General features: G+C 40.9%; 1 protein-coding gene across 1 annotated transcript; it reads left to right on the top strand.

The window, feature by feature from the left end:
* The first annotated feature begins 6,307 nt into the window (after window positions 1–6,307).
* On the top strand, window positions 6,308–12,546 carry LOC113664669 (uncharacterized). Its single transcript, XM_089214240.1, has 2 exons — window positions 6,308–6,325; window positions 6,517–12,546. The coding sequence occupies exons 1-2, from the start codon at window positions 6,308–6,310 to the stop codon at window positions 12,544–12,546; spliced, it is 6,048 nt and encodes a 2,015-aa protein (XP_089070366.1).
* Window positions 12,547–14,773: the final 2,227 nt, after the last annotated feature.

Here is a 14,773-nt window from a genome sequence, read left to right as displayed (position 1 = left end):
GCTAGAGGGGAGAATTAACAATTAGATCACGGGAGTTAAAGATTTAACTGTGCTTGGTCATTATGCGGCAGAAGCGCGTGATGAGTATGTGACAAAGCTAGATAACGTGCTGTATATAATTATAGCTCTTGTCAAAGTCAAAACCAGCAGATATCTCTCGAAAACAAACGAAGTTTGAAACAAAGCTCGAGATTGGAAAAAAAAACCCCTTCCTACGTTTCCTTTGATGCTGTAACATTCGCGATATATTGTAATAATAACGGTAATATGGTTGTCTGTGAAATACCAGAATTTTTTCAGTTTCCAAAACGTGACATCTCCACCGCACGCTGTAAATGTACTATTTATATCATCACATATAAAGGTATCAATGTCGTCATTACAACCGGATTTATCAACATGACAGTTTTACCTTCCATGTGGGCTGTTTTTTTTTCAATTGTATTTTTTACCTGAAGCTGAATTCAATTCTTTTTCAAAGAAAATAGTTCTTGTTATGAGAAACTGTTGTATTACAATGTCCGAAATTGAATTGATTTTTCGGCGAGCTGAGTTTCGGTGCAGCGGATCTCTGTAATCGATGCTCCTATTTAAAAAATGTTTTTTGATTCAAATTTTCAACCAATATATTTTGAATAAAATGGATGATACATGTCGGCCTATCTATACGAATTTATCTGCTTGAATTGAATTATCTGTTTGAAGGAGTTAAAAGATGTCATGAACACTCGATGGTAAAATTCGTATCCACGCGCGGTTATCTAATACCTCATATATGCGTTTATAAAATAATTCAATAGTACGCGCGCTCTGATTGGCCATAAAACCATTTTACACGAGTGTATGTAAACACGGTTTTCGTTCCTCTTTCATAAATTATTTTATAAAAGAAATGTAAAATGGTTTCCGTGTTTACATAGCCTGATGTAAACACGCGGGAGGTTGGGAGAACACTCGATAAGCCAGAAACCACTCCGCTTCGCGTCGTGGTTTCCTACGCTTATCGAGTGTTCTCCCAACCTCCCGCGTGTTTACATCAGGCTATGTAAATACGGAAACCATTTTACATTTCTTCATTGTATTACTGGAAAAGTGTGAGCTCAAAAAAGGCTGTACATCGGCCAATTTCCATCACTACATTTTTAGCCGGGACCGAGACCAAGGCTTCGTCAGCAACGGATCCAAGGATGTATCACACGATAACTAAATATATTCATGCACCAAGGAATTACCAAATGAATCTGCAAGTTTCGTTGTGATTTTTATTTTGTTTACGTCGAATCTGTGACCTCTGTTTTAGAAAAAAATGCTGGAAAAGCTTTTATTCATAGGAAAAAATATACTGTTTAGTTACGAAATTATACGAGGTATTCAGCAGGCTACAAGCATTTCTTTATTTCCTTCTGAGGGGAATCAAAGTGGGAATCGAAAGAAAACACATTTTTCATTCTTGGGTAGCAGAGCACAGCTTTCCTGCTCGCTCACGGGTCCCACCTTAACGTATAAATAGCAGAGGAATTGGGAGGACGTGTCAACAAAAGTGAAAATTTTAACCCCAGAACCACGATGACTAAGACTTCTTGATCACGTATGAAAACTAAACCCCGTCAACGACACGATTAATTATTCTGGTCTTTTAAACGCTTTGGAACATCAATCCACCTCCTCGCAAAACTTGACACGATAATCTTCGACGGTGAATAAATTTTTGTCTTCAAGTGTTCGAACTACGTATCTACAAGGGAGTTAGTAGTACCATTTCTAAGTGGTTATCTGTCAGAGTTCGGTTTTAGAAGATATACCTTTACGCGCGATGGCGGACTAAATGGGCACACTTTTTGCTTGTTTACACCATGCGCTGGAAGATAAAACTGTGAGCTCAATAAATACTGATCTTGGAGCAGAAGCTTGTTCTGTATGGCAAGACCACCTCAGCAGCTTCAGGGAAATGTTCCAGATTTCCCATCCGCTATAATATCGCAAAAGATTCTCTTTTGATCAGCAATTCGTTCCTAAATAATTTTTCAGTCTCATTTCTCTTTCAGTCTACTTCCTCCGCCAAATATATAATGCTCATGGCCTGGCAGTGAATTCACTCGATGGCCTACAAGATTAAGCTATGCAGGAGTCTGTGTGTTGCGCTTGGCTTTCAATTTCTTGTGGATGAAGTTTCTTGATAGCAAGAGTTTTGTTGAAAAGGACACTTTCCAGTGCCATCTTCTCCAGTCCCTCAAAATAACCTCGTATTCAGCGCCTTTTCTGAATTCGAAATGAGAAAATCGAGTACTTCCCCAACATAATTTGGAGAGGGACCAGCTCTAAATTTAGTATCTAAATTTCCTAGTTCCTTCAAAAAATAATTAATGAAGGAGTTTATTGACCAGAACTTATAATTCTGTTAATAAAAAAAAAGACTTTGTCCAGCAATTTTTCAATAGCTTTGAGGGACATTTTACACATGCACTTTGTGGGAGAACAGGGTCGATAAACGTGTTTCTTCACGCAATAGGCTCGCGGGGTGTTGGTAGAATCCGTGACGGTAACGCAAACCCTCAAAGGTGTTTCGGTTTCGTTTGTTGCATAATTTTTGATCCATGCTTATCCATGCCTACCGGGTACAACTAGATTGTTTATTGCAACTCACGCTTTTTGATAAGGGACAGCCTTGAACGACGTTTCAACCGATGAGACTACGAAAACAAACTAACAAACAAACAATTGAAAAAACAAACATGACACAACCCGCAGAACTTGACTGTCACGCAATCACAATAGCGTGACGGAGGAAACTTTGAGATTCTCATTCATCCTCTATGATTAAGTATAAAATGTTTTCTCTGGGTTACTTTCATCTGAGTCTCCTCTTTTGATTTTAAACAATGTAGCGCAGTACAATCGATTCAATTTTATTTCTAGCTATGGCAGAAAGCAACCTCCCAACAACGGGAGAAGAACTGGAGGTGAAAAATGAGTTTCCAGCCACAGGTGAGAAAAAGCAACAGGGAAAGACTTCGTTGTGGTGATTTTGTACTGTTTGTTAACTAAGTATATCTTAATTCTGGTGCACAATTTTTGGGATCAATTCGATAAGAAGGTTTTAAGGAATCCACTAAATACGCCAGTATTAGAACGCTAGTTGTAATTGCACATAGTTGTGATCACTAACAAAGTTGAAATATCTTCTCGGTAATTTCAGCGACAGAAGAAAGTCAAGTTACGTCAAGTGACGCTGAACTGGATGTATATAATGACCCTTTAAGAGGTGAGAAAACCATGTGAAATAAGATTGTTTAAAAGACGCCCCAGTAAATTTTTTGTCACATTTACATCAAAATTTGCGTGTGTTCTGTGAGTAAGTTTTTGAAGCAGCAAAGGATCGTTTCTTCAATTTCTAACTCTTTTACCAGTAAAATGAAAAGCCAAAGGAAAAAAAAATTTACTGCTCGATCTGATCAGGTAAAATGCATAGACATCATTAATTATTCTAAGCAATAAAGCGACAAATTTGAAGGCGACTTAGCTTTGAAGAGCCCTAAGTTAAAGAATGGGCCAAAATTGGCCTACTAGGCTTCGTAAAACTCAGAATTCTGAGTTTTAGAAGTGCTTATTTGTAAATCAACGCACAATGTTTTGGAGATTAACTATTTATCTAAAATTTACACCTAAAATGAACGATGTTTGCGCGGAAAAAGTATTATCCTTTTTGCACTTGAAATTGTTCTAAATTTTGTCATTTTTTGTATAAAAGTCATTTTCGGTAAGAGGGAGCTGTTGGTACCCGTAGACCTGTCAAAGTCGAGTTTTGAAAAATTTGCAAACGGGTAACTTTTTGAGGCCGCCGAAAGGAAAGTGTTTGCGCTAACACCTTCCTGTCCTTTACTGTTCAATACATGTTTGGCAGAAATTTTACGCAATTTGAGAATTCTACAGAGAAGAGGAGGCATTTTGCGGTCTCGGCCGTATGGCCTGTTTTGGTCTTCTAAATATTTCACGCCTCTTTAAACAGTTATGTCAATACCAAGCCCACGCTGTAAACCACCAGCCAACAAAATGTAGAACCGCTGACTTTTATAACAAGCAAAATGGCACTTCGTGGGAAAGTGATACTTTCCCAATCAAAAAAACAGCAAAAACAAAAGACATGTTTTCCGGCACTCTTTTCTGAAGGATGGGCAAACCACGAACTCTTGTCACTCTCAGCACAATGTTTCTTTTGTTATCAGAACATTAAAAAATTTCAACCTTTTCCGATCCTGGCTTTGCTTTGCTTTATGCATTTTTTCTCAGTAACTCATGGGATTTTATATTCTAACTTGATATTTTGGAACGTGTAACGCAGATGTTAAAGGAACTTTGGAAACCCTCTCGACTTAAGTGTAAACCGAATAGACTTGATCCGGTTATAACCGAAGCTCTCCTGAAGGGCGATTGTAAAAGAAATTGAGTTGAAATAGGATCTCCTGGTGAAACTTGTGATAGTTTGGAAAACGTAAGCCAGGTGTAAAAGGGGTTTGTGAAAGCCTTTCGACCTAAATGTAAACCGATAAACTTGAAATGGTAAAAGCTAAGCTTCAGCCCAGACTCCCGACAGCTTGCACACAAACAAAATTTACAGATATTAAACTATTCTGATCTTTTGTTTTTCGTAGCTCTACGCTCCTTTAACCTAAAAGTTCGTTTGGAAGTATAAAGTTGTAGTATGAAGTCGTATCACTCATTACTATATCATTAACACCAAAACTGTGTGCTCTCAGGGATAGCGAAAGTATGTCTCGAGGAAGGTAACAAAGAATACAGACAAGGAGAAGCTAATAACGCGATAAACTCCTACACGGAAGGACTTCAAGTGAACTGCAAAGATATACGGCTTAACGCCAAGCTTTATAGCAACAGGGCAACAGCTCATTTCCGTTTGGGTAAGAATTTCACATGTAAACATATAAATCTGTCGTGCAGCGTTACAAGATAACGGAATACACAATCTGCATCAAGAAAAGAAAAAAATTGCGCAACTGCAGAAAAGTAGCGTAAAAAACAAATCGCCCTGTAGTGGATGATTATTAAGCAAAGAAATGATCCTCGTTGCATTTTAAGCAATTGTAATTTTTAAGGCTTCTTTGTTGCAATTGCGTGTGATAACCACTTTTTTAAACCTTCTTTTCGGAATCTCATAGCAAACTATGTGGAATGTCTCGATGATGCAACAGTTGCCGTTCAATTGGAACCCACTTTAATCAAGGCTATTAAGAAAGGTGGGTTTTTCAGACATAAGCCATCAACATTGTTTGATTTCGTCAAAAGAGGACTGTGTGGTTTGTGGCAGGTAGCTGCACTCCAAGTGTCATTTGTATCTGGTGTGTCAACGTCTGTGATGTGAGTAAAAAGCATAAGAAAACGTCAATAAACTCTCAAATGCCGCTGCCTGGTTAGTTCACGTTGTAGAGCGCCAAGGGTCGAGGGTTCAAGCCCTAGACTGGACCATCAACCTGAGTCTTAAAACATCTGAGGACAATGTGCTGCTGCCTAAGCTGTGACATCTGCAAATGGTTTAATATTCTTGTCCCGGATATGGGTGGAAACCCGTAAGCCCCGTTTCCTGCATCTTCTCAGTCACTCTTAGCAGGGGACGAACCCGGGCAGGAGGCACCTGAAAAATTCCCTTTCAAAAGTTAACTGCTCAATGCAGTCTGCCCGAAAACTCCCGAAAAGTGCTGAAAAGCGCTAAAGTGCATATTGAAGTGAAGAATGCGCGAGATAAATTCATCGTTATGATCATCAATTGAAGCTTAATTGGTAGCCGCTTTACATTAGCTTCTTATTATTCATTTTCAGTTCTTCTAAAAGTTCAAATTTCCTTCATTATCACAATTTTTGTTCCCAGCTAACTGGGAAATTAAGTCCATTTTATCAATACGTTTATACCTTAACAGTGATAAATTAACTTGCACCACTAATTATTCTCACCTTTTCAGGAGCCAGAGCTTGTGTCGAACTTTGCTGGTATAAAGAAGCAAGGAGCTGGTCGCATATGGGATTGGCAGTATCCTTTAACGAATGTTTCAAACGTGATACGAGATGCAATGCGAATAATATTTCAAGAAAAATCAATACGTTCCAGGCAGATTCTTCTACACATAATGCAAGCGATGTTCTCTTATACTGCACTGAGCAGTTTAAAGAAGCTGAAATATTATTAACGAGTTCTTTCGATTATTCCACGAAACTTTACTTAAAAGAAGAGGCCATATTAACTAATCCAGAGTTTCTGTGAAATGCCCCTCATTTTTGTCTTGAGACGAGCATCACCATGACGACCGAACTTAAAGTAATAAATGCGCTTCAGAGCTAATTAAAAATCTCGAATAACTTGAAATCAAATCTCTTAAAGAAATCCATGCTCAAATTTTCATTCCAATTTTACAGTTTATCCAATACCCTAATTATTATTAAAACACACATTTCCATTGCATTTTCGCAAATCCACCCATGATTTAGCTACCCTTGACACGTTTTAAGATTGAAAACAATCACGAACTTCTGCTTCAATTAATAAGGAAATCGAATGCTGAACTAAAAGTCAAAGCAAACACTTATGACAGTCTCGGATGTACTTACCATAATGTTGGGCAGTTCAACACAGCAATCGAGTACCATCAACAATGTTTAGAAATTGCTCAAGAAGTAGGAGACAAGGCCAGAGAGGGAAGAAGTGATGCCAATCTCGGCAACGCTTATCAAGGTCTAGGAGAGTTCAAAACAGCCATCAAGTACCATCAACAATGTCTAGATATTGCTCAAGAGGTGGGAGACAAGGCAAGAGAGGGAGCAAGTTATGGCAATCTCGGCAACGCTTATGACAGCCTAGGAGAGTTCAAAACAGCCATCAAGTACTATCAACGTCATCTAGAAATTGCTAAAGAAGTGGGAGACAATGCCAGAGAGGGAGCAAGTTATGGCAATCTCGGCAACGCTTATGACAGTCTAGGAGAGTTCAAGACAGCCATCAAGTACCATCAACGTCATCTAGAAATTGCTAAAGAAGTGAGAGACAAGGCCAGAGAGGGAACAAGTTATGGCAGACTCGGCAACGCTTATGACAGTCTAGGAGAGTTCAAAACAGCCATCAAGTATCATCAACGTCATCTAGAAATTGTTAGAGAAGTGGGAGACAAGGCCGGAGAGGGAGCAAGTTATGGCAATCTCGGCAACGCTTATCACAGTCTAGGAGAGTTCAAAACAGCCATCAAGTACCATCAACTTCATCTAGAAATCACTAAAGAAGTGGGAGACAAGGCTGGAGAGGAAAGAAGTAATGGCAGACTCGGCAACGCTTATCGATGTCTAGGAGAGTTCAAAACAGCCATCAAGTACCATCAACGTCATCTAGAAATTGCTAAAGAAGTGGGAGACAAGGCCGGAGAGGGAGCAAGTTATGGCAATCTCGGCAACGCTTATCACAGTCTAGGAGAGTTCAAAACAGCCATCAAGTACCATCAACGTCATCTAGAAATTGCTAAAGAAGTGGGAGACAAGGCCAAAGAGGGAGCAAGTTATGGTAATCTCGGCAACGCTTATCACAGTCTAGGGGAGTTCAAAACAGCCATCAAGTACCATCAACGTCATCTAGAGATTGCTAAAGAAGTGGGAGACAAGGCCGGAGAGGGAGCAAGTTATGGCAATCTCGGCAACGCTTATGACAGTCTAGGAGAGTTCAAAACAGCCATCAAGTACCATCAACGTCATCTAGAAATTGCTAAAGGAGTGGGAGACAAGGCCGGAGAGGGAACAAGTTATGGCAATCTCGGCAACGCTTATGACAGTCTAGGAGAGTTCAAAACAGCCATCAAGTACCACCAACAATGTCTAGAAATTGCTAAAGAAGTGGGAGACAAGGCCGGAGAGGGAAGAAGTTATGGCAATCTCGGCAACGCTTATTACAGTCTAGGAGAGTTCAAAACAGCCATCAAGTACCATCAACGTGATCTAGAAATTGCTAAAGAAGTGGGAGACAAAGCTCGAGAGGGAGCAAGTTATGGCAATCTCGGCAACGCTTATGACAGTCTAGGAGAGTTCAAAACAGCCATCAAGTACCATCAACGTCATCTAGAAATTGCTAAAGAAGTGGGAGACAAGGCCAAAGAGGGAGCAAGTTATGCCAATCTCGGCAACGCTTATCAAGGTCTAGGAGAGTTCAAAACAGCCATCAAGTACCATCAACGTCATCTAGAAATTACTAAAGAAGTGGGAGACAAGGCCGGAGAGGGAGCAAGTCATGGAAATCTCGGCAACACTTATCACAGTCTAGGAGAGTTCAAAACAGCCATCAAGTACCATCAACGTCATCTAGAAATTTCTAAAGAAGTGGGAGACAAGGCCGGAGAGGGAACAAGTTATGGAAATCTCGGCAACGCTTATCGACGTCTAGGAAGGTTCAAAACAGCCATCAAGTACCACCAACAATGTCTAGAAATTGCTAATGAAGTGGGAGACAAGGCCGGAGAGGGAACAAGTTATGGCAATCTCGGCAACGCTTATGACAGTCTAAGAGAGTTCAAAACAGCCATCAAGTACCATCAACGTCATCTAGAAATTGCTCAAGAAGTGGGAGACAAGGCCGGAGAGGGAGCAAGTTATGGCAATCTCGGCAACGCTTATCACAGTCTTGGAGAGTTCAAAACAGCCATCAAGTACCATCAACGTCATCTCGAAATTGCTCAAGAAGTGGGAGACAAGGCCGGAGAGGGAGCAAGTGATGGCAGTCTCGGCAACGCTTATCACAGTCTAGGAGAGTTGAAAACAGCCATCAAGTACCATCAACGTGATCTAGAAATTGCTAAAGAATTGGGAGACAAGGCCGGAGAGGGAGGAAGTTATGGCAATCTCGGCAACGATTATGACAGTCTAGGAGAGTTCAAAACTGCCATCAAGTACCATCAACGTAATCAAGAAATTGCTAAAGAAGTGGGAGACAAGGCCGGAGAGGGAAGAAGTTATGGTAATCTCGGCAACGCTTATCATAATCTAGGTGAGTTCAAAACAGCCATCAAATACCATCAACAATGTCAAGAAATTGCTAAAGAAGTGGGAGACAAGGCCGGAGAGGGAAGAAGTTATGGTAATCTCGGCAACGCTTATCACAATCTAGGTGAGTTCAAAACAGCCATCAAATACCATCAACAATGTCTAGATATTGCTAAAGAAGTGGGAGACAAGGCCGGAGAGGGAGCAAGTCATAGTAATCTCGGCAACGCTTACCACAGTCTAGGAGAGTTCAAAACAGCCATCAAGTACAATCAACGTCATCTAGAAATTGCTAAAGAAGTGGGAGACAAGGCCGGAGAGGGAGCAAGTTATGGCAATCTCGGCAACGCTTATCGACGTCTAGGAGAGTTCAAAACAGCCATCAAGTACCATCAACAATGTCTAGAAATTGCTAAAGAAGTGGGAGACAAGGCTGGAGAGGGAAGAAGTTATGGCGGACTGGGCAACGCTTATCACTGTCTAGGAGAGTTCAAAACAGCCATGAAGTACCATCAACATCATCTAGAAATTGCTAAAGAAGTGGGAGACAAGGCCGGAGAGGGAGCAGGTTATGGCAATCTTGGCAACGCTTATGACAGCCTAGGAGAGTTCAAAACAGCCATTAAGTACCATCAACAATGTCTAGAAATTGCTAAAGAAGTGGGAAACAAGGCCGGAGAGGGAGCAAGTTATGCCAATCTCGGCAACGCTTATTACAGTCTAGGAGAGTTTAAATCAGCCATCAAGTACCATCAGCGTCATCTAGAAATTTCTAAAGAAGTGGGAGACAAGGCCGGAGAGGGAGCAAGTTATGGCAATCTCGGCAAGGCTTATCACAGTCTAGGAGAGTTCAAAACAGCCATCAAGTACCATCAACGTCATCTAGAAATTGCTAAAGAAGTGGGAGACAAGGCCGGAGAGGGAAGAAGTAATGGCAATCTGGGCAGCGCTTATCACAGTCTAGGAGAGTTCAAAACAGCCATCAAGTACCATCAACGTCATCTAGAAATTGCTAAAGAAGTGGGAGACAAGGCCGGAGAGGGAACAAGTTATGGCAATTTCGGCAACGCTCATCTCAGTCTAGGAGAGTTCAAAACAGCCATCAAGTACCATCAACAATGTCTAGAAATTGCTAAAGAAGTGGGAGACAAGGCCGGAGAGGGAAGAAGTTATGGCGGACTGGGCAACGCTTATCACTGTCTAGGAGAGTTCAAAACAGCCATCAAGTACCATCAACGTCATCTAGAAATTGCTAAAGAAGTGGGAGGCAAGGCCGGAGAGGGAGCAAGTTATGGCAATCTCGGCAAGGCTTATCACAGTCTAGGAGAGTTCAAAACAGCCATCAAGTACCATCAACGTCATCTAGAAATTGCTCAAGAAGTGGGAGACAAGGCCGGAGAGGGAGCAAGTTATGGCAATCTCGGCAACGCTTATCACAGTCTAGGAGAGTTCAAAACAGCCATCAAGTACCATCAACGTCAGCTAGAAATTGCTCAAGAAGTGGGAGACAAGGCCGGAGAGGGAGCAAGTTATGCCAATCTTGGCAACGCTTATCACAGTCTAGGTGAGTTCAAAACAGCCATCAAGTACCATCAACGTCATCTAGAAATTTCTAAAGAAGTGGGAGACAAGGCCGGAGAGGGAGCAATTTATGGCAGACTCGGCAACGTTTATCACAATCTAAGAAAGTTTAAAACAGCCATCGAGTACCATCAATGTCATCTAGAAATTGCTAAAGAAGTAGGAGATAGGGCTGGAGAGGGAATGAGTTATGGCAACCTCGGCAACGCTTATCAAGGTCTACGACAGTTCAAAACAGGAATGGAGTATCATCAACGTGATCTAGAAATTGCTAAAGAAGTGGGAGACAAGGCTGGAGAGGGAAGAAGTTATGGCAATCTCGGCAGCGATTATCATAGTCGAGGAGATTTCAAAACAGCCATCAAGTATTATCAACGTACTCTAGAAATTGCTAAAGAAGTGGGAGAGAAGACCGTAGAGGCGTGGTCACTCTATTCCCTTGGGAGCAGTTTTGAGTGCCAAGGAAATCTTATGAGAGCCTTTGACTGTTATTATTCGAGTGTAGAATTGTATGATGATATTAGGGCCAGTCTTCAACTCAACGATCAGTGGAAGATTTGTTATCGTAATCAGCACCAAGTAGCATACAAAGGTTTGTGGCGTATAAATGTCAGTCGAGGTCAAGTTGTGAAGGCTCTACTTGCCACAGAGAAAGGACGTGCTCAAGCTCTGAGAGATCTGATGGTCGCAAAATATCAGCCTGGAGATTCTTCAACGCCCAGCGCATCCCGCATTTCTCTGAGGTGGGTTCCATTGAGCACAGTTGTCATAGCTATTAATGGGCCATGCGTTCACTTCTGGGTTTGCCTCAGTGAAAATAATATCCAGATGAGAAAAGTACACGTGAACAAATACATGTATGAGAATGAGTTGGAAGTTTTCATCCAGCTACTGAACAGAACTGCTCTTAAGGAGATCGGCGCAAGAAATACTGTTACCATCGAAAATCCTCCGCTAGACTCGCCAAAAGAAGAGGAAATGGCCAATGATGTGATCCGAGTTGATGTGAGGCACTCCCAATCAAGTGCTTTAAATAAGCTGCATGACATCATCGTTTCTCCTATTGCTGACCTGATCGAAGGCAACGAGATAACATTCGTTCCTGAGGGGCAATTTTGCCTTGTACCTTTTGCAGCGTTGCAGGATTCCAACTCATCATATTTAAGTGATTCTTTTAGAATTCGTGTGCTTCCTTCTCTGACGACGTTGCAAGTAATTCATGATTGTCCAGCTGACTTTCACATGAAGACTGGTGTATGTCTCGTCGGCGACCCATGTTTCAAACACATCATCTATGAGGGAGGACTTTTGGAGCAACTTCCAGGAGCAAGGAAAGAAGTGGAGATGATCGGACGTATGCTAAATGTTTCCCCCCTCACTGGAGAAATGGCAACAAAACATGAAGTGTTAAAACGAATATCATCAGTGGCGTTAGTTCATATTGCAGCGCACGGTAAAAAGGAAAGTGGAGAAGTTATACTGGCACCAAACACCACAAGAGAAAACCCTCAGCCGCAAGAGAAAGACTATCTACTGATGATGAAAGATGTCATAGAAGCTGGGTTGCGAGCACGTCTGGTTGTACTTAGCTGCTGTCACACTGCTCGTGGGGAGGTCATGGCCGAGGGTGTGGTCGGCATGGCGCGTGCACTTTTGGGTGCCGGTGCTAGATCTGTTGTGGTAACCTTGTGGGCGATTGGTGACGAGGGAACCCTGGAGTTCATGAGTTTCTTCTACGATGCACTTGCCAATGGCAAGAAGGCCAGTGAAGCTCTCAATCAGGCCATGAAGTGTATGAGAGAAATTGAAGAGTTCAAGGAGGTAATTCACTGGGCACCATTTGTACTTATTGGTGACGACGTCCAGCTGGATTTCAAGGATATTTCGAAGCTGAAGCAAGTAAATATTCTATTTACACATTCTATTCAATACAAAGTTACATGAAATCATAATTATTGCGTATATGTTTCAGTTGGGCAGCGAAATTTATGTTTTGCTCCGGCAAATTGAGATGCAGTACAATCAAGAGGATACATTTACAATGATAACATTCTTTTTAGGAAACCTGGTAGGAGTAAAAAAACTTTTAAAATTTTTCTTAAAATAAAATTTTTTTAAAAACAATCCTGTTGTGCCATGTATCGTTTCATGTGCTAAGAAATATTTCATGGCAACTCAACTATCCTCCCTAAACTTAGATTCTTTTATTTTTCAGTTAAGGCAGTGAGCATTGGAATCCCAGGGAGTTTTAGGATGCCTGAAAACGCTGATTTTTGGACAATAAACCAGTAAGCGACCGATGAAATATTTGTCGAGTCTTCTTTTCAAAGCAGGAAGAACCAAAAGACGGCCAAAGTCAAGTTTAACAAGAGAATGGATGTCCATTGATTCAAAAGTTGACTTTTTGCTTGTCTGAACTGCTCTTACGAGCTTCATCTTTGATATCCTGCCGGAACAACCTTTTTTTTTTATATGATGTCTTGGAATTATCATGACAAGCTATGTAAAACGTTTTTTTAAAATCTAAGTATTAGCTACGAAGGGGATTAAGGCTCTGCGTTTACGTCGAAGTTAAAACGACTTGAAAACGTTTTCCACAGTTTTTTTTACAGATTTTTCTTAATCAGTTTTTTGTCTCATGAGTGATGTAAAGCTGTTGTTGCCATGTGCATGTGTGGAGAATTTCCATGGAAATTAGAGAATAATCAGTTGTCCGATCGTTCGATTATCTTAGTTTATGTTAGATGGAAATTGTGATTAACTTTTCGAGGATTTGTACCCAGTCATTGGTACCTAAAGTTCGTTTCTGCCGATCAGAATTTGGTTTATCTGGACGTTAAATGACAGATTTTGGTCGTAATGGCCAGGATTTAATCCTGTTATTAGTCAATTTTCGGAGATTTTCCTTTAATTTTGAACGCGATAAATTTTGTTATTTTTTACAAGCAGAGCGATGCGTTTTAAGTATTTTGTTTAAACTAATCGTCCAAAGGCAAAGCGAGAAGTTCTATCTTAATTTTAGTTACTGGTGCACAAAGCATTAAAAGAAGCTCAGAACGAGCTAGAAAGTTGTAGCCAAATGATTCCATTTAGTTTCTCCGGTTAGATTCTTTACCTATTATGTAAGAACAATAAACTAACATTTGAATTTCAAACAATGAAACAAGTAGCTGGCAATTTATTAGAATGGAAGAGGAAATCAATGACAAAGGGGAGAAAATTTCTGCATCAACCTGCCTAAGCCATTTCTTGTCGTTTGAAGTAGTGAGCGCGCCTAAGTCTTATTCCCTTAATAACTTTTGCCCACTCCATTGAGTAGGTTTATTGAATGAGAGATGAATTTCGATATTTTCTGACTCTTTAACTGCTAGTATCGATCATAGGCAGCCGTTCCTGAGGATGTCACGCGACGCACTTCTTTAGCGCGTTATGCGACAGATGAGGTGTTTTGTCACATCTTGTCGTTTGAAGTAGTGAGCGCACCGATATCTCATTCGTTCAACTTTTGCCCTTTTCCTTGGATAGAGTCATCAAATGAGGTATAAATCTCCATACTTTCAGATCTTATAACTGCAAGTTTCATTGGTAGCCGTTCCTCAGGATGTCACGCAACGCGCCCCTTTTGCATGTAATGAGGCAGATATGATGTTTTGTCAAAAATCGTTGGAGGCAAGAAAAGAGAAATTACCTTTCACTTTGGGAGATGGTGCTTCAATCTGTTTATCGAAAGTGTCCTTATTATACGAGGTACCCTAGGTCGGTACGGTTCCACGAGTGTAGAAAATATTGATGACTTTTTTTTCCGCGATCGCAGACTTAACTAAAACAGCCTGTACAAAAAAACCCAAAACTTTATTAAAACTGAGGAGGGCCGACCGAGGAGAACTTTCCACGGCTAACGGTTAAAACTTTAGCCATTTTTCTGCTTCGGTTAACCCAGAATAACATAAAATAACACATTGTTGGAAGGAAAGATTTTTTAGGTTAAGTTTTTTCTGCAACTAAGGGTTCAAATTTCTCAATATTCACGCCTAACAGCTAGTTTTCCTACCGACATACGGCGAACAGTTAACTCTAGGGGGACCCTCGACTGGGTGACATGCAAGATGTGAAATGAAAACGGTTTAAGAAGGTGGCATTTGCAACTCGAATTTAGAGTGCTGGTTTCTGA

The sequence above is a fragment of the Pocillopora damicornis genome, chromosome 1 (genome assembly GCF_964200805.1).
Source record: "Pocillopora damicornis chromosome 1, jaPocDami1.2, whole genome shotgun sequence".
In the NCBI taxonomy this organism is placed as follows: domain Eukaryota; kingdom Metazoa; phylum Cnidaria; class Anthozoa; order Scleractinia; family Pocilloporidae; genus Pocillopora; species Pocillopora damicornis.
The sequence above is the reverse complement of the archived record's forward strand: the minus strand, read 5'-3'. Positions and strand labels throughout refer to the sequence as shown.